This window comes from Camelina sativa, chromosome 15 (assembly GCF_000633955.1).
Source record: "Camelina sativa cultivar DH55 chromosome 15, Cs, whole genome shotgun sequence".
NCBI classification, from domain to species: domain Eukaryota; kingdom Viridiplantae; phylum Streptophyta; class Magnoliopsida; order Brassicales; family Brassicaceae; genus Camelina; species Camelina sativa.
In genome coordinates this window covers 25,336,318-25,358,206 of record NC_025699.1, presented here as the reverse complement: position 1 = coordinate 25,358,206, position 21,889 = coordinate 25,336,318, and the positions used below count along the sequence as shown (strand labels likewise).

General features: G+C 34.7%; 4 protein-coding genes across 8 annotated transcripts in view; 2 read left to right on the top strand and 2 right to left on the bottom strand.

Annotated features, from left to right (window-relative positions):
* Positions 304-3,423, top strand: LOC104747502 (mechanosensitive ion channel protein 8-like). 2 transcript variants are annotated; one of them, XM_019236964.1, is made up of 5 exons: positions 304-2,147; positions 2,230-2,353; positions 2,455-2,748; positions 2,835-3,037; positions 3,124-3,423. In XM_019236964.1, exons 1-5 carry the CDS (start codon positions 304-306, stop codon positions 3,413-3,415), a joined length of 2,757 nt encoding a protein of 918 aa, XP_019092509.1. In that variant the 3' UTR covers positions 3,416-3,423. The 2 variants fall into 2 exon arrangements, with proteins under 2 accessions (XP_019092509.1, XP_019092510.1); XM_019236965.1 differs by lacking the exons at positions 2,835-3,037; positions 3,124-3,423 and having other exon boundaries at positions 2,469-2,623.
* LOC104747500 (mechanosensitive ion channel protein 7) lies at positions 4,250-7,359 on the top strand. Its single transcript, XM_010469142.2, has 5 exons — positions 4,250-5,877; positions 5,964-6,087; positions 6,166-6,459; positions 6,567-6,769; positions 6,847-7,359. The coding sequence occupies exons 1-5, from the start codon at positions 4,250-4,252 to the stop codon at positions 7,139-7,141; spliced, it is 2,544 nt and encodes an 847-aa protein (XP_010467444.1). The 3' UTR covers positions 7,142-7,359.
* On the bottom strand, positions 7,359-14,928 carry LOC104747501 (multidrug resistance protein 2-like). Of its 4 annotated transcripts, none has more exons than XM_010469144.1 (15): positions 14,694-14,928; positions 14,057-14,253; positions 13,393-13,504; positions 10,845-10,957; positions 10,607-10,738; positions 10,244-10,479; positions 10,095-10,170; positions 9,916-10,002; positions 9,722-9,802; positions 9,581-9,613; positions 9,441-9,497; positions 8,063-8,104; positions 7,890-7,968; positions 7,732-7,802; positions 7,359-7,638 (listed from the first exon to the last, which is right to left on the bottom strand). In XM_010469144.1, exons 2-15 carry the CDS (start codon positions 14,225-14,227, stop codon positions 7,546-7,548), a joined length of 1,383 nt encoding a protein of 460 aa, XP_010467446.1. In that variant the 5' UTR covers positions 14,228-14,253; positions 14,694-14,928; the 3' UTR covers positions 7,359-7,545. The 4 variants fall into 4 exon arrangements, with proteins under 4 accessions (XP_010467446.1, XP_010467447.1, XP_010467448.1 ...); XM_010469145.1 differs by having other exon boundaries at positions 14,716-14,928; XM_010469146.1 differs by having other exon boundaries at positions 14,802-14,928.
* Positions 18,778-21,889, bottom strand: part of LOC104747497 (tetracycline resistance protein, class A-like) — a gene marked incomplete in the record, with an annotated part of 5,388 nt that continues 2,276 nt past the window's right edge. Inside the window, 12 exon segments of the mRNA XM_019236447.1 lie at positions 18,778-19,103; positions 19,187-19,257; positions 19,344-19,422; positions 19,514-19,555; positions 19,855-19,911; positions 19,994-20,026; positions 20,137-20,217; positions 20,320-20,406; positions 20,508-20,583; positions 20,672-20,907; positions 21,046-21,177; positions 21,268-21,380. Of these exon segments, the coding sequence (XP_019091992.1) occupies positions 19,011-19,103; positions 19,187-19,257; positions 19,344-19,422; positions 19,514-19,555; positions 19,855-19,911; positions 19,994-20,026; positions 20,137-20,217; positions 20,320-20,406; positions 20,508-20,583; positions 20,672-20,907; positions 21,046-21,177; positions 21,268-21,380 (1,100 nt within the window).

Below are 21,889 nucleotides of genomic sequence, written 5' to 3'. Positions count from 1 at the left end.
CTAAATTGCAACTTTCCCAATTTTAATTGATACACAATAAACATTTGAATCTCTCATACCAATATTAATCATAGTAAACAAAAGAAAAAAAGAATATATTAATCGTAAACAATGTAATAGTTTTGCTTATGATCCCATGCGATTACACGTAACGCTTATTACTAATGAACGTAATTAGCTGTTGTGCCATGCAACACAACACTCGGCGAAGTTTTTGTTTTTTTTTTTTTTTTCGTTCTAAAAATTCGTAATTTGTTACGCAAAATTTTTTCTTGTAGAATTAATAATTAGTATTATGTTGAAATGGATTTTAGAAACTCCTTCAAATCCCATAGCTCATACAAGCAAATTAAAAGCCCCGGAGATCAAAGCGAGGCAAGCCCTGAAAATCTTCCGATCCTCCACGATCACGATCACCATCACCGTTACGATCATTCAGGCATGGTAGACAACCCCAAACTAGAGAGCACTCGTTCTAGCCTCGACGACGACGGGCGTGATGCACCGGTGGAACGTGACGCAAGCTACAAGTTCTGGCAAGACAACACAGCATCAACTTCCTCGGATCACACGGCACCACCACGAACCAGTGTTAAAGATCCGATCGCTCTTAATAGAAAAAGCAATAGATTAAGCGGTAGTTTTGATTTCACGCAATGCGGAGGAGGGAAGCCAATAATAGAAGAGTCTCCAACGAAGATGGTGGCCGGAGGAGGAGAGCCTGTGAATCGACAATGGAGAGTGAGAAATGAAGAGATCACACTTGATGTGGATCAAGATAATGATGATGTAAGTCACCAAACAATGCCTACGCCTGCATCAACGGCTCGGAACTCGATTGACGCGTCTAGAGAATTGAGAGTCTCTTTCAACGTTCGTAGAGCCGGTGGTACCTATATCGCTGGTTCGGTTCCTTCTTCGTCTTCTCATTCGAGTACTACTTCTTCGTCCGAGACAATGCGGACGAATCAAGATCAGCCTCAGCAGCAGGAGGATGAAGTTGTGAGATCTACATCGAACATGTCGTTTCAGAGGAAATCAGAGCTTATATCTAGAGTGAAGACAAGATCTAGGCTACAAGATCCGCCACGAGAGGAGGATACGCCTTACTCGGGTTGGAGATCGGGTCAGTTGAAATCAGGGCTACTTGGTGATATTGATGAAGAAGATGATCCGTTGGCGGACGAAGACGTACCAGATGAGTATAAAAGAGGGAAGTTTGACGCCATAACGTTGCTAGAGTGGCTTAGTTTAGTCGCTATTATAGCTGCATTGGCGTGTAGTTTGTCGATGAAGTCTTGGAAGAAAGTGAGAGTTTGGAACCTTCATCTTTGGAAATGGGAAGTGTTTTTGCTTGTTCTTATATGTGGGAGGTTGGTTTCTGGTTGGGGAATCCAGATCGTTGTCTTTTTTATCGAAAGAAACTTCCTTTTGCGAAAGCGGGTTCTTTACTTTGTGTATGGTGTGCGTAGAGCTGTTCAGAACTGTCTCTGGCTTGGTTTAGTCCTTCTCGCTTGGCATTTCTTGTTCGACAAGAAAGTACAGCGAGAGACAAAGAGTAGGTTTCTTCCTTACGTAACCAAGATCTTGGTGTGTTTCTTGTTGAGCACTATCTTGTGGTTGATCAAGACACTAGTGGTTAAAGTTCTGGCCTCTTCGTTCCACGTCAGTACTTACTTTGATCGGATTCAAGAAGCCTTGTTTAACCAGTACGTCATCGAGACCTTGTCCGGTCCTCCTATGATTGAGATGAGCAGGATTGAGGAAGAGGAAGAGCGAGCACAAGATGAGATCTTCAAGATGCAGAACGCTGGTGCTAATTTACCACCTGATCTTTGCGCGGCTGCGTTTCCACCGGGAAAGAGTGGGAGAGTGATGAATCCGAAGCTCTCCCCGATCATTCCGAAAACAACAACTGATAACGGAATCAGTATGGAGCACCTTCACAGGATGAATCACAAGAACATCTCGGCTTGGAACATGAAGAGGCTAATGAAGATTGTGAGAAATGTTTCTCTCACCACATTGGATGAGCAGATGCTTGAAAGCACATACGAAGATGAATCCACTCGACAGATAAGGAGTGAAAAAGAAGCTAAATCAGCTGCAAGGAAGATTTTTAAGAACATATCTCAACGTGGCTCAAAGTGAGCCAACATCTGTTAATTTCCTTCTTTATTAGCACCAATATTGTTTCCGCTAATAAGCTCATATCTGAATGACAATTAGGTACATTTACCTGGAGGATCTGATGAGATTTTTGCGGGAAGACGAGGCGATGAAGACCATGGGACTCTTCGAAGGTGCACCAGAGAACAAAAGGATTACCAAATCAGCCTTGAAGAACTGGCTGGTAATTGTGAATCTTCTGCATAGACCTTATTAGACAAAAAAAGATTCATCAGATTAATTTCTGCTGTGTATATATATCACTCCGTTGTTGACTTTGATTAGGTCAATGCTTTCAGAGAGCGAAGAGCTCTTGCCCTGACACTCAACGACACCAAGACAGCAGTGAACAAGCTCCATCACATGATTAATATTGTCACTGCCATTGTCATTGTAGTCATATGGCTTGTCCTTCTTGAAATTGCATCCTCCAAGGTACTTCTCTTTGTAAGTTCACAAGTTGTACTCTTGGCCTTCATCTTTGGGAACACAGTCAAGACCGTCTTTGAGTCCATCATCTTCTTGTTCATCGTGCATCCTTACGATGTTGGTGATCGCTGTGAGATTGACAACGTACAGGTATGTTCCTGCGCCTTTTGCAATATATATAACCTTCAAGAATCTTATTAATTGGCTAACAAAAGGTTATTTAAATTTAAATACAGTTGGTGGTGGAGGAAATGAACATACTCACTACCGTGTTCTTGAGATATGACAATCTCAAGATTATGTATCCGAATAGTCTTTTGTGGCAGAAATCAATCAACAATTACTACCGGAGTCCGGACATGGGAGATGCAATAGAGTTCTGTGTCCACATTACTACTCCTATGGAAAAGATCAGCGTGATCAAGCAGAGAATATCAAAGTAAGACTAAACCCTTTAATGCTCTATGCTCGTTCTTATACCGTGTTTGGCTGATCCTTTTTGCTAACTAAATAATGCAAATGTAGCTACATAGACAGCAAGCCAGAGTATTGGTACCCACAAGCCAAAATCGTAGTAAAAGATGTGGAAGATTTGCATATAGTAAGGCTAGCAATATGGCCATGTCACAGGATTAATCACCAAGACATGGCTGAAAGATGGACAAGAAGAGCTGTCTTAGTCGAAGAAGTGATTAAGATCCTCCTCGAACTCGATATTCAACACCGGTTTTATCCACTCGATATCAATGTCAGAACAATGCCTACCGTTATCTCAAGCAGAACTCCACCTGGCTGGTCACAAAACCCACCTGCCTGAAAATTTTAACAACAGCCAAACAAGGTTGATGTTTATTTCTTTCTTGTCTCAAACGAGTCACACAATTTTGTAACCAAACAAACATTAATCTAATTAATTAGTCCCTATAACCAAAAATTTGACCTTTCAAAGATTCATTATTCAAGAGTTATACACCAAACAAGCATCTATACTCTTACATTACATGTGCTTAATTAGGATTAAGGAGAACTATAACCTCTAAATTAATCATACATTATTCAAACTTAAGCCTAATCTCATCTTCCCATTGAATCATTATTCAATAACCAAGTTAGTTATTGCCTATTGAACAGAGCCTTAAGATCAAAAACGTAATTAACTAACCTTGTTAATGATGACGACAGGAACGAGAGAAGCAAGAACAATAAGGCATGCACGCAAGGTGCTTGACGAAATGACTAAGATAAGTGATTGTGTTGGTGCTGTTAATGTTAATAAATTAAATGTGCCCACCCTATAACGAAAATTATCAAAGACCAAACTTAGAAGGTGAGATGTGTAAAAACCACATTCATTAAATTTAGTGATCGTTTTATCAAATGACGAATTAATTGCTATTTTAAGTCTTTATCCAACTCATGGTGGTCTAAAAAACTCCTAAACCAATTACAATTGTTAGTAAGTTAAGTAACAGAGAACAAAAGAACAATATTACATACACCTAAACTCGTAACTCTTGTTCTAAAATATAACGTAACATTTGTTTGCTAATGCATCATCGTCATCATCGTCACAGTTTCTGTTTCTTTTTCTAAAGATTCTAAGTTTTGTGTTTTTTTTTTTCTTTCTTACGTTTTTGTTTTTGATTTTCTGATGGATTTCCGAAAACCCTTTAAATCTCATAGCTCGTATAAACAGATTATAAGCACCGGAGATCAAACCGAGAAGACGAAGAAGAAGAAGAAGAAACACCAAGAAGTTCTTGACGATGATTCTGGTGGTTCTAGCTTCAGCGTCCACAAAGCAGCGGTGGAACGAGGTTCCAGCTATAAGTTATGGCAAGACATTGTGACAGATGATCACGTTAAGAGTGGGAGTTTTGATTTTTCGCAATGCCGTGAGGAGATCGCACTCGATGTGAACGACGAAACAGAGGATATTGGCATCAGCAACAGCAACAATATGTTCGGTTCTAAAGAAATGAGAGTCTCTTTCAAAATGAACAGTTCAGGAACCAAAGACATGTGCGGTTCGGTACGTTCTTGTACGTCTTCGACTTCTTTTTCTTCGGCTACGATGAGGATGAATTTAGAGCAGCAAGAGGATGAAGGAGAGGTAGTTGTAAGATGTTCATCGATGAGGAAATCAGAGCTAGTTTCTAGGGCGAAGGCGAGGTCAAGGCTGATAGATCCGCCGCAAGAAGAGGAACAACAGTATTCGAGTTGGATGGGGACATCTGAACAGTTAAGATCCGGTTTACTTGGTAGACAGTCAGATGATACTGAGGAAGAAGACGACTCACTGGCTGAGGAAGATGTTCCTGAGGAATACCGAAGGTTGAAAATGGATGCGATAACGTTGCTTCAGTGGCTGAGTTTGATAGCACTCGTAGTTGCGTTAGTGTTAAGTCTAACGTTTCGTACGTGGAGAAAAGCAACTCTTTGGAGCCTTCATTTGTGGAAATGGGAAGTGGTCTTGCTGGTTCTTATCTGTGGGAGGCTTGTTTCGGGATGTGGAATCCGAATCATCGTCTTTTTTATTGAAAGAAACTTCCTATTGAGGAAACGGGTCCTCTATTTTGTGTACGGTGTGAAGACGGCTGTTCAGAACTGTCTCTGGCTTGGCTTAGTCCTTCTCGCTTGGCATTTCTTGTTCGACAAGAAAGTAGAAAGGGAAACACAGAGCGATGTTGTTCTTCTTCTCGTGTCCAAAATCTTGGTATGTTTCTTGTTAAGCACCGTCTTGTGGTTGATCAAGACACTGGTTGTTAAAGTTCTAGCCTCTTCGTTCCACGTTAGTACATACTTTGATCGGATTCAAGAAGCTCTGTTTCATCATTACTTGATCGAGACGTTATCTGGACCTCCGATGCTTGAGCTGAGCAGGATTGAGGAAGAGGAAGAGCGAACGCAAGAAGAGATCTTCAAGATGCAAAAAGGAGGAGCTGATTTATCACCCGAGCTTTGTTCCGCTGCGTTTCCTCAGGAAAAAAGCGGGAGTACAGTGAACACGAAATTATCTCCATCTCCAATCATCCCAAAGACAGGAACTGATAACGGAATCACAATGGATGATTTGCACAAGATGAATCAGAAGAACGTTTCAGCTTGGAACATGAAGAGACTGATGAAGATTGTGAGAAATGTTTCGCTGACTACGTTGGACGAGCAAGCGCTACAAAACACATCTGACGATGAATCCACCAGACAGATAAGGAGTGAGAAAGAAGCTAAGGCAGCCGCAAGGAAGATTTTCAAGAACGTAGCTCAACCTGGCACAAAGTGAGTCTTATCACTCTACAATTTCTCTTCTTTCTTAAACAAAACTATCTTTCTTACAAACCTAATTAATATGAATGACAAAAAAGGCACATCTACCTGGAGGATTTGATGAGATTTTTGCCAGTAGATGAGGCGATGAAGACAATGAGCCTCTTTGAAGGAGCATTAGTGACCAAAAAGATTACAAAATCAGCCTTGAAGAACTGGCTGGTAAAATTAACAAAGAGTTTTTGTTCTTGAGATTTTGTACATATGTCACTAATTGTGTTGTTGATTCTGCTTAATTAGGTGAATGCTTTTAGAGAGCGAAGATCACTTGCTTTAACACTCAATGACACCAAGACAGCAGTGAACAAACTCCATCACATGATTAGTTTTCTCACTGCCATTGTCATTGTAGTCATATGGCTAATCCTTCTTGAAATAGCCACGTCCAAGTACCTTTTATTTTTAACTTCACAAGTTGTACTCTTAGCCTTCATGTTTGGGAACTCTCTTAAGACCGTCTTCGAGTCAATCATCTTCCTCTTCATCATTCACCCTTACGATGTTGGTGATCGGGTTGTCATCGACACTGTAGAGGTACTGAAAAGCTAAAATATGTGTGTGTGTGTGTGTGTGTGTGTGTGTGTGTGTGTGTTTGAGTCTATATATAATAGTGAATAATTGTACTAAGATCAAAATTGCAGATGGTGGTGGAGGAAATGAATATTCTCACAACAGTGTTCTTGAAAGCTGACAATCTGAAGATTGTGTATCCGAATATTCTTCTATGGCAGAAAGCAATCCACAATTACCACCGTAGTCCGGACATGGGAGATGAAGTCACATGCTGTGTCCACATTACTACTCCTCCTGAAAAGATTATTGCAATGAAACAAAGAATATCTAGGTAACTTGTCCTAATGTCTTAAGTTGATATATTATGAAAGGGCCATGATGATATTGTTTTTTTGGCTAAAACCGCAGTTACATCGACAGTAAGCCGGAGTATTGGTACCCAAAAGCTGATATCATTGTAAAAGATGTGGAAGATTTGAACATTGTGAGGTTAGCAATATGGCCGTGTCATAAAATTAACCACCAAAACATGGGTGAGAGATTCACAAGAAGAGCCTTGTTGGTCGAGGAAGTAATCAAAATCCTCCTCGAACTCGACGTTCAATACCGGTTTCATCCACTTGACATCAATGTCAAAACAATGCCCATGGTTGTCTCGAGCAGAGTTCCACCTGGCTGGTCTCAAACCCCTGATTCAGGGTAATAGAGGCGTGTCTGCTTTTGGTTTTAGTGGATAAAACAATTTAAAGGTGCATGTGAGACAGCAAATTGTGTTTTAGTAATGATGGTGTTGTATATATTATGGTGAAAGCAAAGAAGGGATCACAAACTTGTCTTATAGAACCTTTAAGAAATAGAAACTAATTATATTTAGTGAGAGTGATTTCGTGGCAGAGGAGAGAAATGACTCTCTTGCGTCTTTTTCTTATTTTTTCCTTTTTGAAAATGTTGATCATACATTTTTATCAACATTGTTTTTATCATACAATGTTACAATGTTTTTCAGTAGTGAGAGTGAGTTCTATTCATGTCTTTTATCATACATTTTTATCACATACCACAAAGATATATACACTCTTCTGTTATATACTTGGTGAGTTCTTGTAATCACACTTCGTCCCTTGAGGTCTTGTTGATTGCTTTGTTCAATGGTGGAGTAGGACCATCTTTAATAAATAGACTTTGGAAGAACCCAATCAACTGCGTATGCAAAACATCTTGGTCCATCATAATATTCATATACAATTAATCGAAATCGAAGTTATTTCTGATGGATGAGGTAGCCACACGTACCGAGGATAAGGAGACGCAAAGAAGGCAGAATCCAGGGAAATAGAACGGTGCATTATCAGAAAGAAACAATGCTATATACATGAAACCAAAATTTTAAATGTGTCAAAAGACATGAATAGAACTTAGTAGTAGTTTGTGTTCTTACGGCCTTTACAAACCTGTCAATGGACTCAATGCAAATGGTCCCACGACTCTGCCAAAGGACCTCACTCCAGATAAGCACCCTTGCACCTTTCCCTACATCAATTCAAGCAATAGTTTGTGCTCTTTTGTTTTTGTTTGGAATACTGATACCACAAAAACCCATTATTCAATCTTTACTAGCTTTTACCTGTTCACCAGTTCCGACCTCTCTAGAGGCAATACCACAAACCTGCATCCCAAAATGTTCAAACTTTTAAATTTTATGGAATTCGAATTTAATACTAATTTGACGATGTTCCGAATATTATAATATTGGTCCATTCATTATATAGGCCACTCTCATTGCCAATATAACTGCCACATGAACACCAATTGTATCTTAACTAGGTTTTAATCCGCGGTACACTACGGGCATATAATTTTTATTTTATGTAGTATTTATTTGTTAAATATTGGATATTTTGTAAATAGAGTAATAATTAAATTTTCTGGTTGTTGTGTGGCTAAATATTTATATTATTTTTTAACCCGCAATATATTTTATAACTATTTGTTAGTTATATTTAGTTTGTTTTGTTTAGTGTTTGAGATTCTATTTTAATTTTTAATTATTATAACAAAAAATAAGGGATCTCAATACATAATCAGTAATTTTTACGCTATGATTAAGTCACATTTTTCCTAATGATTTAATTATTTTCTACAATCTTAGTTAAATCAACTTGATTTTATGTCAAATATTCTAATATTAGTAGCGTTGATAAATAATTAAATAAGGATTTAACCCATGTTAACACAAATTTAATAATATTTTATTAATTTCAACATGTATTCTTTATAACTCATCTACTATATAACCACATTATATAATATTTTAGACTTTTTTAATTTCATATATTCGTAATAATTAAAATTTTTATTAAGTTTATATATGTTAATTATAATATTTAAATAAATGTCAATCGAATATTTTCTTACGTTAAGAATCAAAGCTCACAGGTTTTGGAAAATAATATGGGAATCAAATTGATCTTTTCTTTGTTTACGAAGGATTCAGATATAAAATATCTTCAAAACACAACAGAATGTGTGGTTAAATATATGATAATTTCTATTTTCATATTTGATTGCTATTATTTTTTTTAGTTGGAATGAAATGTAAAATATTTAGGAAACAAAATCTGGAGTAATTTTAGTTTTGGAAAATTTTTAGTGGTTAATGTGGAGTAATGTAAGTTTTAAAAAAATTTTAGGAGTTAATGTTGTAAATAGCTTTTTAAATAAACAAAACTAAAAGGGCATAAAACAAAATATACTTAAAAAAATGTTAATATAGATATAGATACTAATTTAATACCAATTTAATACTAATTTGACAATCCCACATGAACATTCTCATTCCCAATATAACTTAAGAATTCTGCCTCATTTTCTATGTGGGATATTATTCGTATTTCCAAAATATTACTCTAGGTCGTATTTCATTTCCGATGTGGAATATTATTCGTAATTGAATCAGGCAAGATCTAGAGCATTAAAAGACTAATTAAATAAATATATCTTACTGACGGAATCACAAACAAGGCTCCAGGAAGTAGAAAGGTAGTGGTGAAATAAGGAACCTACGAAATCGAAAACCAAAAACAAAAGCAAAATCAAATTGAGATGGAACTTTGAATCAGATCCCTAGTTTCGATTGACTCACCCATGGTGCCCAAGAAATGCTGACAATGGCCATCTGCATCACAAACCCCCAATATGAACCATTTCAATACTTCTATGTTACAAGATCAATTAATTATTTAAGGTATCAATAGAAACATAAATAAAAAATAAATATGCTTACGTTCAAGAATTGCATAAAAAGCCCTGTTGATAAAAGCTTGCGTTCTCCCATGGCAGATGCAAATCTTGGTAGTACAAACAACTGAGAAACCATTAATTAATACATACTATCAATTAACTTAGAGAAAGTATTACAACATATTTAGTAATAAATACTATGTTCATGCGATATATAATCACTCGTAATCTATTTACTTGAGTGATAGATCCAACGATGTTAACCAACAATACGAGATCAGCAAACTGTTTCTTGTCAAATCCAAAACGTGCTTTCAAAAAGTACTGCACAGTTTCAAAAAAAAATCATACGTATTAGTTCATTAATATAAAGAAAAACTCAATATGTAAAATAAGGAGTAAATAATGAGCTAAACCAAGAAAGCAGACTCCAGTCCACTCTCTGAGAAACTGCTGAAGAATGTAACAACCAATGCTTGTACGAATATGGTGCTGCATGCATTAATAAAACCCATAACCATCACTTACAATAATAATAATATACATAAATATGTATAAAATATACCTAGTCTTCATCAAGCTGATCATATCTTTCAATGAAGAATACTTCTTGTGAAAGACACGTGTTTTAATGGGTACGCTGTTCAGGATCGGCTCTCCTAACATTCCGACATTGTTACTATCATGATCATCGTGATGACACGTACCATGATGATAACCATCATCTTCATTGTCGTTTAGCCTTTCCTTTAGGAAAACTCTCATGTACACCAGACCAGCGAGAAATGATATAGCACAAACCTAATTTTTCGAAAAAAAAAAACATCTTAGACTTTGGATCACATGAAAATTTAACATTCTAATGAATGAATTAATGTATAGTGATATAAACCGACAAAAAAAAATGTATAGTGATGATAAAAAATACCTGAAAATTCAAAGCTATAGGTAGAAAACGAGCAACTAGTGCTCCGAAAAGTCCTGCGATTGTTTGGATACCAGTCAAAATACCAAATGCTGATGTTCTTGCACTGCCATTACTGCCGTGAATATTTTCTGCCTGAACAAAAAAATTACCTCTAAATGAATTAATCTGAAGTAACTTAATAAAAAAAAATTAGAGACAGTATTTTATTATAAAACGACGATAATTTATCAAAATGTACCACATAAGCATAAGCGAGGACGGTGACCGTGCCTTGGCATACGATAGAGGTTAGAATCTTGCTTATATAATACGCATAGAAGAAATTTGTATCTCTTCTGTACCCTAAAATTACTGCCAAAATCAAACAACAGAATTATTTTCTTTGGATATTATGAGACATCAATATTCTAGAAAGTAAGAATCAAACAAAGGAATAGTTAGTTTACAGGCAAGATAATTACAAGTTTCTTGTCTTTAATTTATGGCTGAGCTGTGAAAGATTGCAGGTAATACTATAAGTTTTTTTTATATGAAAGAGAAAATTAAATTTGTTATGTAGGCAAGATAATAAGTTTTAGAAAGAAAAAAATGTACTTACTAAGTCGCATCACTTGTTGCCCTTTATTATTATTATTATTATTATTATAAGCTTTAATTGATAATTGTGTGACCATTGAAACAAAAAGCATGTCCAAGAATTCAAATTATGTGACTGGTAAGTGTGTGAGAATTGAACGTGGGAAAGACGCAAATCCACTAAACTGTTTTCGTGTAAAATGATTAAGCCTTGCTTGTAATTGCTAATTAAAACCTTTTAAGTTCTGGTAGTTTACAGTCAAAACAAAAAAAACTCTTATTCTCTCCCAGGCGTGATAATCGAGGAACCCCTTTCATTTCTCTCGTCCGGCGCCGGCGAAGCTTTTCTTTGCCGGCGTCGGGACTTAACCCAACTCCTCTCTCTGTTCTCGCTCTCTTTGTCTTGTTGTTGTTCTAGTTTTAGTTTTAGTTAAGTTCTATTTCCCCTTTAATCCCTTTATATCCCCTCCCACTCACCTAACCTCAATCACCGATCTGAATTCCAAAGAGAACAACTGCTGGCCGGAGTTTCCCTGCTCCTACATGCAAAAAGACTCTTTACCGGAGATGGTATCTGATGACCCAACTATTATCAGATCTGGAACTATGATCCACCAAGAGAAGACCTCATATCAGACTTCAGAGATGGCGGAAGTAGACCTTCTTGAACCATCGATTACGCTGAACCTGGTGAGGATGTCGATGGCACACGACGGCTCTCCCACTCTGGCATCGAGTTCCTGTACCGGAGATCTTAAGCTCCATTCTGTTACCTCAAGCTCCATTCTCAACCTCCAACCACCATCCCTCTCTTCACCGGAGATGACTGAGACCCTGAATCCGACATCCGCCCAACCTGGCCGCCGCATGATCCGTACGATACACCCGCTTGAGAAACTAGGTTTCCCATTGTTGGGCCCAACAAATCTCGGCCCACTAAGGTTTTGGAGCCCGTTACCATTAGATGTCGCAATTGTTCCTCATATGCTTTTATCCAGGTTTGCTCGTAACTCAAATCCTTCCCACCCTAGGCAATTAGTGTGTAGATTTATGGAACCATTTGTTCGAAGACTGCATTTGGAAAGTAAATCACCATTGTTGCTAGATTGGTTAAGGCTTTCTTTAGGGAACCTGCTTTTAGTTCTACCCTTTGATTCGGCTCTTGAAGGCAAATGCCTGAATGAACTCGGCATTATGATCCAGACCATAAGGCGCTGTGATTACCGATGTATCTTCACGCTCCCTTCACCATCTCGCTTGCCTACTAAGAACTCTAAACTGCAATTTTTTAACTTTGTGAAGTTCCCTCCCAAAACTCTAAAGATCAGTGGCATTATGATCCCAACTCCATGGAGTGGGGGTTACCACCTTTTCTGCCCGAGTTGCACACAGTACCCAGTTACCCTGTCCATCGCTCCTTTTATCCTCAACCAGAGCATTTGCAACCCTGCTCACACCTCTGCTAAGGCTCTACTTCGAGTAGACATCCTCACCCCGATGAGGTTCCCAACCTTGGCTTCTTTAACGTCGCTTAGTCTTCAATCGAAGTCAGCGGCCAACTTCTCTTCCACCGACTTGTCTTTGGAAGTTACACCGATATTGCTTGACCTCACAGGCTCCATAATCTTTCACAGGAATTGGTTCATAGCTCTCAAGACTACAATCTCGATGACCCCTATCTACTTATGTACCTTTGTTATTTTGGCTTTGGGGATTGCCTACCTTTGTTGTTATTTAAACTTTGTATCTTACCTTGTATGTGGTGTTCTATTCTAATGGAATGAAGCATATGGTTGTCCAAAAAAAAAAAAAAAGTTCTGGTAGTTTACTTTCAGTTGTAAGATTGAAAAACACATTTTGAATTCAGTTAAAATCGATAGTTTACATATTTACATTTCTAAAGAATGATTTGCTTATTTGTGTTGCCATTTAAAATAATGGAATTTGGGAGGTGGACACTAGTAGTGGTGGGAAAACGACGATAGATGTGCGTGTATTGAAGTGGGTGAAAGCTTCTTTACTTCCACGGAATATTTCCAAATAAAGAACAATACATTGACGTACACCTATCTTATCCTTTTGGTGTTGGTTTTATCGAGAGAATATAGTTGGTGAGATCTTTTCTTTGGGTCAGTCAGTTACTGACTCCCACACGAATGAAAATTTACAAAAACGAAAATAAAAGAGACAAAAGAAAAGAAAAAACGAACCAGGAGGAACAATGGAGAGACACATAGGAAGTGTGAGGATTGTTTTGATCCCATATCTGTCTGATAGATTACCAATTACCGGCATCATTATCATCGTCCCAATCCCTATTGCCTTCATTTAGTAGTAGTTCTCATCATTAGCAAGGTCATCAAGATTATAACATATAATTAGTTTAAAAAAAAATTATGAAATAGTTTTATTATTAGAAATCATATTAATTACATATAATGATATATTTATTGATTTGAATAACGTGTGTTGTTTTTGATATAAACAAATTAATTAAAGATAGAAGAGTTAAAATAAAATAAAAATCGTTTAAAAGAAAATAGAGGAAAAAAAATTTCCTTCATAATTCTTTATCACCACAAAAATCATTATTTTGACTCATTTCCATTTTTTTTTTATTATGATATGTGAAACTTTGGAAGAATGTAGAGTTAAACTCAATTGAGAAAGAAAAATGACTTTATTATAAGCTTTTGTTTATAATATACTATGAAAGAGAATATATTCTTTAAAAATATTTAGGATGGAAAAAACTCAAGCCGATGCATCTGAAATTCTGAATTGTCGGTTCTCAATTTCAGTTTAACAATCAATAAATGCAGATCAAAGGGGAGAGACTAAAGGACGTATAAATGTGTATGTAAAGGTTGGTACCACTTGTTGGAAACCAGTGAGGTAAACGGCCAGAGAACATGAGTCGCCTGGAGCGGAGCACACGGCAGCGACGGTGACGTCGGTAATCACAGGTATTACCATGAACTCGGCGAAGCTAGAGAGGAAGACCGTCATCAACATGTGCCTCAGCCCTCCAATTTCATTCTCCATCACTTAATATACCTTATGTTTGCCGACTTCTCGATTGAGAGAGAGAGAGAGAGAAAACAAAAAGCAAAACAAAAAAGAACACAAAGTGTTTAGATTTTGTTTGGATTTTGATTTTCTACCACACTAAAGAAAAAAAGAAAAATGCACTATATGAATTGAGTATCCATCACACTTAAATACTAGTCACTGTCACTTATATAATTGAAATTTGTCTGCGTTACAATTTTTTGTAAAACTACAAAACCTCGAAAGTCTATGATTAAATTTTTGTATCGTACGTCGCAATCTGACAACGCAGTAATATGTTATTCTCAACACAAAAGCTGTCTATAGATTTGTCAACTTGTTAAATATGGAACATATAAAGTAGTATCTAATTCGATTGCTGCATATTATTAGCTACCTACACAAAATTAAAGAAACTGTGAAAAAGGGTTCTGCATATCCGAAATAAAAAGCTACCTACCTATAAAATGAAAGCCAATTACCAAGTCTGATCTAGTTCCAGTGGTTCGAGTCTAACGCTTAGATACAACATAAAACTTGGGACCAGGGTTCGGATCTTTCTTAGTACCTTCCTCTAATGGAAGTGACCATGAAAAAGCTTGCTGTTGCTGTTCTTGTTGCTACAGAGAAAAAAAATAATAGAAGCCAATTATTTAAAGATATTTTTCTTTTTCTTTCTTCTTTTTTTTTTTCTTTTTCTTTTCTGTTGTCCATCTTGACATGCTTTTGCCATTTCTTGGCACTTCAAAACAATAAAGTACTATCTTGATATCGGTCACATGTTAGGTACACCTTTTTTTTTTCTCCAACATTAGATCGTAACATAGCGACACATTAGCCAAATTATTACATTTGTAGTAAACGAGACTTAATTTCTAGTGTGATAGTGTCTGTTCTCAACAGAGTTATCATTTGCCACTAAACCATGATCACTTTCATTAGATAAACTATGTTATAAAAATTATAAGATCATTTAACCAAAAAAAAAAAAAACTACTACTGTCAATTAGATACCGGGTTTGTGTTTCACTGAAATTTATGATCAACTTATCAACATCCGATGAAAATTATGCAGGTAATGTGATACTCAAATATAGGACTGAGCAAAAAAACCGGACTTAAAATCTTAACCCAGAATTCTATAGAATCAAATATAATGTACTCTTATACGTGGGTATCAGATAATACCCAGAACCGACCTGATACCTAAACAGGTACCTAAATACATGATTATATAGTTAGATATCCAAAATATTAATGATACTAGATTATGACCCGTGCTAGAGCACGGGTTGTAATTCGTTTTGTTTCTTTTATAATTATTATGATAAAATATAATTTATATGATTTTTTAATAATTTTTTGGATAAAATATTATGAAAAAATCATATGCAAGTTTTTTAGTCATTGTTGGATCATGCTATACACACGATGATCATTTTCATCGGGAATAATAGTCTTCAAACACCGCATTTGATTAACATTTGATATAGCATTTAATATTTGCATATTACAATTAATATAGCATGTAATATTAACATTACATATAACAAACATGCTATAATATTAATTTTAACATTACATGTTATAGCATGTAATATAAATAAAAGGAATTTCAACATGTGCTCTAGCATGGGTATTAATTGTTATTATTTGCTTAGATTTTTTTTTTATGTTTATCAAATGTTTTTTCTATAGAGAATTAATTCAGAATATTCTGTTTATTGTTTTTGTAATCAACGTAATGTAGCAATCAAATCTTTGGAGGATATATTTTGGTGTAAAAGAGAATTAAGATTATCTCCTAAAATCTTCCGTGTACACCTAACATATTGTAACAAATTAATACAATTTTTTATAACCCATTTATAACCTACTATTAAAATTATATAGTCTACAAATTTGAAGTCGTGTACTTCCGTTTTATTAAATAGGGGATTTAACTTTGATATCCAATTGTCCAAAATTATAATTATAAATCTAAAAATCAATTAATTTTATATAATTTTTGTTTTGTTAAAGTTTAGCCAAGTTAATTCAAATTTAACCAATTTTAAGAGCTTTTTTTTGGTGTTCGTTATTTAGGCCATGAATGGCTGCTGGTTTTTTACTGGTTTTTAGATTTTGGTTTTTGGATTTTGGATTTTGGATTTTGATTTTTTAAGTTTTTGATTTTTGCTGTAGATTTTAGTTTGCAAAATCTTGAATGGTAACTTAATTAGTTTTTGGTTTTTATGTATAATAATTATTTTAAAAATAGTAAAATAAAGATTATAAATTTTTATTTAAAGATAAAAAAAAATACAATGATGCAGAAAAAAAAATACTTTTATTGCAAATAGAAAACACATTATTGCAAAATTACTATCATCATCATCGAAAACTCTATAATGATGCAGAAATTTCATCCTGAATCCCTTCCATATACTGCATCGGAGTATCATTTTGCTATAATTCTTCATCTGAATCAGAATCTTCTTCAGCTATATTACTAGCTATATGATCTGAATTGATGTGTTTGGTACTGAAAAGCCGATCCAATATATCAAGGTCGATAAGAGGATTTGCTCGGAGCTTTAAAGCAATTGGTGTTTCCTATATAAAAAAAAAGTTTAATGTATCAGTTTACCATATATGTTCTTAACTAACAATATCATGTGATAGGATACGTAAATATTACCTTAATACGTTCATTCCACCATGAGTCGTTCATGTCAATAGCTAGAGTGGTGGGATCAAGTCCAACTCCAGTTTTTTCGATCAGACGACAATAAACATCATAAAGTTTTTTGAAACTGTAAATTTTGTTTTTTAGTGAAAGCCATTCAAGATCGTGACCTGTGGCTTCTTGAAATCCTTTTCTAATTCTCGATTTACTCTCTTCCTTTAGAGGGCCAATACGCCAATTAATAAGCTCCATCTCAATCTCATATATTTCAAGTAAATGATGAACCATACTATCGGTCCATTGAATCTTCGGCTTTATATCATATTAATTGTTTACATACACATAATTAGTCATGGTAATTTTGTACTACGGTAGGATAGACATCACTAGAAAATAAACATATCAACTAAATAAGTACCTCTCTGGCATTTGATGATTGTCCTCGATAACCCATACCTACAATAAATTTTAATGTAAACATCATAACAACAAAATAAAATTTTCTAAATAAATAGTGTTGATATAAATAGATAATGGTGTTAGACTAAAATTTACCGCAAAATTCAAGCTTGATTTGCAGAGATGTTTGCACTCATAGGATGGGAATGAAATTTGTGTGTGTAGAAGACAAAACGTAGCTCTTTTATAGTAAAAAAATTATATAAGAAAATTTAGTTTAATAATAACAAATATGCAAGTCTTTAGTAAATACCCCTAGAATAGGTTTTAGTTTGTTCCTTGCACAAAAATAAGGTTTCGTTTGTTTTGGAATTTAATAAGTAAATTAAAATAAATATTTATATTAGAAAAAAGAAAAAAGAAAAAAAAGTCACGGTGGAAACCCACAAAATGTGGTTTTTAGATTTTATGAAGGAAATTCAAAAATACTCCAAAAACTGGTTTTTCTAAATTTTAGGAAATCTATTTTTTCATAATCGTGAATGGCTTCAAAAGTGGATTTTGTAGAATCTAAAGCCAAAAACCACTGCAAAATCAGGTGCCATTCAAGGCCTTAGGGTATTTATAGGATTATAAATTTTGTCATCCGAACCAACCCAACCCAACGTGACCAAAACCAAAACAAAACCGAATGTTTGATAAATTCATAAACCCCTTAAACCCAAATTCGGTCGGAACTACCCGAACATGGTCATCTACCCGAACACTGTCGGGTGTACCCGAATCTTGCCATGAGTTAGATCCTTCTGATATACTCTCTCCATTTTAATAGAAATGTCGTTAATTTATAAAGTTTTATACATATAGAAAATAGTTTGTGTATGCTTTTACAAAGTTACACACGTATTTGGGAAGATTTCAAAGTCTTAGAGGTATTTTTGATAAAAATTTAGAGAATGAGTATTTTGAAATTCTCCCAAAGATTGGCTAACCATTTTTCAAATTTGCCATTTTTACTAAAATATTTGAAATTTGCCATTTTTGTTGTTTATAAAAACTAAAGATTTGGATTTTTTTTTTTCTCATAAAACACATACTTAATAACAAAAGATATACCCTAAACCAAAATTGGTCCTACTAAACCCAAAAAAAAATATTAACTTATGTTTTTAGAAGATTTTAAGGTAAATGCCAAAAACTATAAATGCCAGAAAAAAAAGCTTATCTTGTAATTGATTCAAGATTAATAGCTGTAGTACTGAAGTAAGCTTATCTTGTAATTGATTCAAGATTAATAGCTGTAGTACTGAAGTAAGCTTATCTTGTAATTGATTCAAGATTAATAGCTGTAGTACTGAAGTAAGCTTATCTTGTAATTGATTCAAGATTAATAGCTGTAGTACTGAAGTTTGTGACTTCCACTATATTTTAAAGTTTATTAAACTTAAAAAAAAAAGTTTGTAAGGCCGGGTATGTATAAACCATCATGAATCGACTGCATGTAAAATAATATTTCCAAATCACAGTTGACAATTTATAGTGTGTATCAATGCTAAAATCGAAATTGACATTATATTTTTTCCTGTTTAGGGGAGACATGAGTTTAATTTTCGTTGGAAGTTAATAAATTTATCAGAGATTTGTTTGACTTTGGGAAGTGTTGAGGAACTTTGAATCAGATCACTAGTTTCGATTGATGAGTTCTTGTAATCACACTTCGTCCCTTGAGGTCTTGTTACTTGCTTTGTTCAATGGTGGAGTAGGAACATCTTTGATAAATAGACTTTGAAAAAACCCGATCAACTGCGCATGCAAAACATCTTGGTCCATCATAATATTTTAATCAAATAAAAAATATTGTAGATGGATGAGATAGCCACACGTACCGAGGACAAGGAGACGCAAAGAAGGCAGAATCCAGGGAAATAGAACGGTGCATTATCAGAAAGAAACAATGCTACATACATGAAACCAAAATTTTAAATGTGTCAAAAGACATGAATGGAATTTAGTAGTAGTTTGTGTTCTTACGGCCTTACAAACCTGTCAATGGACTCAATGCAAATGGTCCCACGACTGCGCCAAAGGACCTCACTCCAGATATGCATCCTTGCACCTTTCCCTACAGAAATTCAAACAATAGTTTGTGCTCTTTTTTTTTTTTGTTTGGAATACTGATACCAACCCAGTATTCAATCTTTACTAGCTTTTACCTGTTCACCAGTTCCGACCTGTCTTGAGGCAATACCACAAACCTGCATCCGAAAATGTTCGAACTTTTAATTTTATAGAATCCGAATTTAAAACCATTTTGACGATGAATGTATTGGTCCATGTTTATAATAAAGAAAAAAAAAATTGTTTATAATATAGGCCACTCTGATTGCCAATATAACTTAAGAATTCTGCCTAATTCTCTATGTGAGATATTATTCATTATATATTACTCTAGGTCTTATTTCATTTCCGATGGGAGATTACTCACAAATTTTGTTAAGTATCAGGCAAGATTTAGAGCGTTATAAATGACTGATTAAAAATAAAAATGTCTTACCGCCGGAATCACAAACAAGGCTCCTGGAAGTACAAAGATAGTGGTGAAGTAAGGAACCTGCGAAATCGAAAAAAAAAAAAGAAGCAAAATCAAATTGAGATTGAACTTTGAATCATATCCCTAGTTTTGATTGACTCACCCATGGTGCCCAAGAAATGCTGACAATGGCCATCTGCATCACAAATCCCGAAATATGAACAATTTTAATACTTCTATGTAACGAGATCAATTAATTATATTAAGGTATCAATAGAAACATCAGTAAGAAACAAATATGCTTACGTTCAAGAATTGCATAAAAAGCCCTGTTGATAAAAGCTTGCGTTCTCCAATGGCTGATGCAAATCTTGGTAGTACAAACAGCTGAGAAAACATTAATAATATCAAATTAACTTAGAAAAGATATTACAATGTACTTAATTATAAATATTATGTTCATAATATAATCAATCGTAATCTATTTACTTGAGTGAAAGATCCAACGATGTTAAGCAACAATACGAGTTCAGCAAACTGTTTCTTGTCAAATCCAAAACGTGCTTTCAAAAAGTACTGCATAGTTATAAAAAAAAATCATACGTATTAGTTCATTAATATAAAAAACTCAATATGTAAATTAAAGAGTAAATAATATCTATATATATGAGATAAACCAAATAAGCAGACTCCAGTCCACTCTCTGAGAAACTGCTGAAGAATGTAATAACCAATGCTTGTACGAATATGGTGCTGCATGCATGCATTAATAAAACCCATATCCAATCATTTACAATAACAATATACATGCATGAAGTACATAAATATGTATAAAATATACCTAGTCTTCATCAAGCTGATCATATCTTTCAATGAAGAATACTTCTTGTGAAAGACACGTGTTTTAATGGGTGTGTCGTTCAGAATCGGCTCTCCTAACATTCCGACATTGTTACTATCATGATCATCGTGATGATATGTACCATCATGATGATCATCATCTTCATTATCGTTTAGCCTTTCCTTTAGGAAAACTCTCATGTACACCAGACTAACGAGAAATGTTATAGCAGAAACCTTATTACTCCCAAAAAAAAAAAAAAAACCTTAGACTTTGGATCACATGAGAATTTCATATTCCAATGAATTAATGTATAGTGATATAAACCAACCAAAAAAATCAAAACAAAAAATGTATAGTGATGATAAAAATACCTGAAAATTCAAAGATATGGGTAGAAAACGAGCAACTAGTGCTCCGAAAAGTCCTGCGATTGTTTGGATACCAGTTAAAATACCAAATGCTGATGTTCTTGCACTGCCATTGCTGCCGTTAATATTTTCTGCCTGAACAAAAAATTTTCCTCAAAAGGAATTTTATTTGAAGTAACCTGATAAAAAATTAGATACGATTATTTATTAAAAATTAAAATGTACCACATAAGCATAAGCGAGGACGGCGACGGTGCCTTGGCATACCATAGAGGTTAGAATCTTGCTTATATAATACACATAGAAGAAATTTGTATCCCTTCTGTACCCTAAAATTACTGCCAAAATCAAACAATAGAATTATTTTCTTTTGATAATATGAGACATTATTATTCTAGAAAGTATATAAGAATCAAACAACGGAATAGTTAATTTATTTGGCTATATAATTACAATTTTATTGTCTTTAATTTATGGCGCTCAGCTGTGAAAGATTGCAGGCAAGATAATATTATAAGTTTTATATACATGAAAGAGGGAGATACAAGATCAAATAAAATTTGTTATGTAGGCAAGATAATAAGGTTTAGAAAAAAAAAATGTACTTACTAAATCGCGCATCACTTGTTGCCCTTTATTTATTTTATTTTGATTTAAGCTTTAATTGATAATTGTGCGACCATTCGAACAAAAAGTATGTCCAAGAATTCAACGTATGTAACTAGTGAGTGTGTGAGGAATGAACGTGCAAAAGAAATCCACTAAACTGTTTTCGTGTAAAATGATTAAGCCTTGTTTGTAATTGCGATTCAAAACTTTTAAGTTCTGGTAGTTAATTTATTTTCAG

Bases quoted from the DNA above. Each gene is read 5' to 3' on its own strand.
- LOC104747502 (XM_019236964.1), top strand. From the start codon at position 304: ATGGATTTTAGAAACTCCTTCAAATCCCATAGCTCATACAAGCAAATT. The intron at 2,148-2,229 runs GTGAGCCAACAT...AATGACAATTAG, and splicing joins ATATCTCAACGTGGCTCAAA to GTACATTTACCTGGAGGATC. The intron at 2,749-2,834 runs GTATGTTCCTGC...ATTTAAATACAG, and splicing joins GTGAGATTGACAACGTACAG to TTGGTGGTGGAGGAAATGAA.
- LOC104747500 (XM_010469142.2), top strand. From the start codon at position 4,250: ATGGATTTCCGAAAACCCTTTAAATCTCATAGCTCGTATAAACAGATT. The intron at 5,878-5,963 runs GTGAGTCTTATC...ATGACAAAAAAG, and splicing joins GTAGCTCAACCTGGCACAAA to GCACATCTACCTGGAGGATT. The intron at 6,770-6,846 runs GTAACTTGTCCT...CTAAAACCGCAG, and splicing joins ATGAAACAAAGAATATCTAG to TTACATCGACAGTAAGCCGG.
- LOC104747501 (XM_010469144.1), bottom strand. From the start codon at position 14,227: ATGGAGAATGAAATTGGAGGGCTGAGGCACATGTTGATGACGGTCTTC. The intron at 10,480-10,606 runs GTATTTTTTATC...TCGAAAAATTAG, and splicing joins CTATAGCTTTGAATTTTCAG to GTTTGTGCTATATCATTTCT. The intron at 9,803-9,915 runs GTAAATAGATTA...ATGGTTTCTCAG, and splicing joins TCGTTGGATCTATCACTCAA to TTGTTTGTACTACCAAGATT.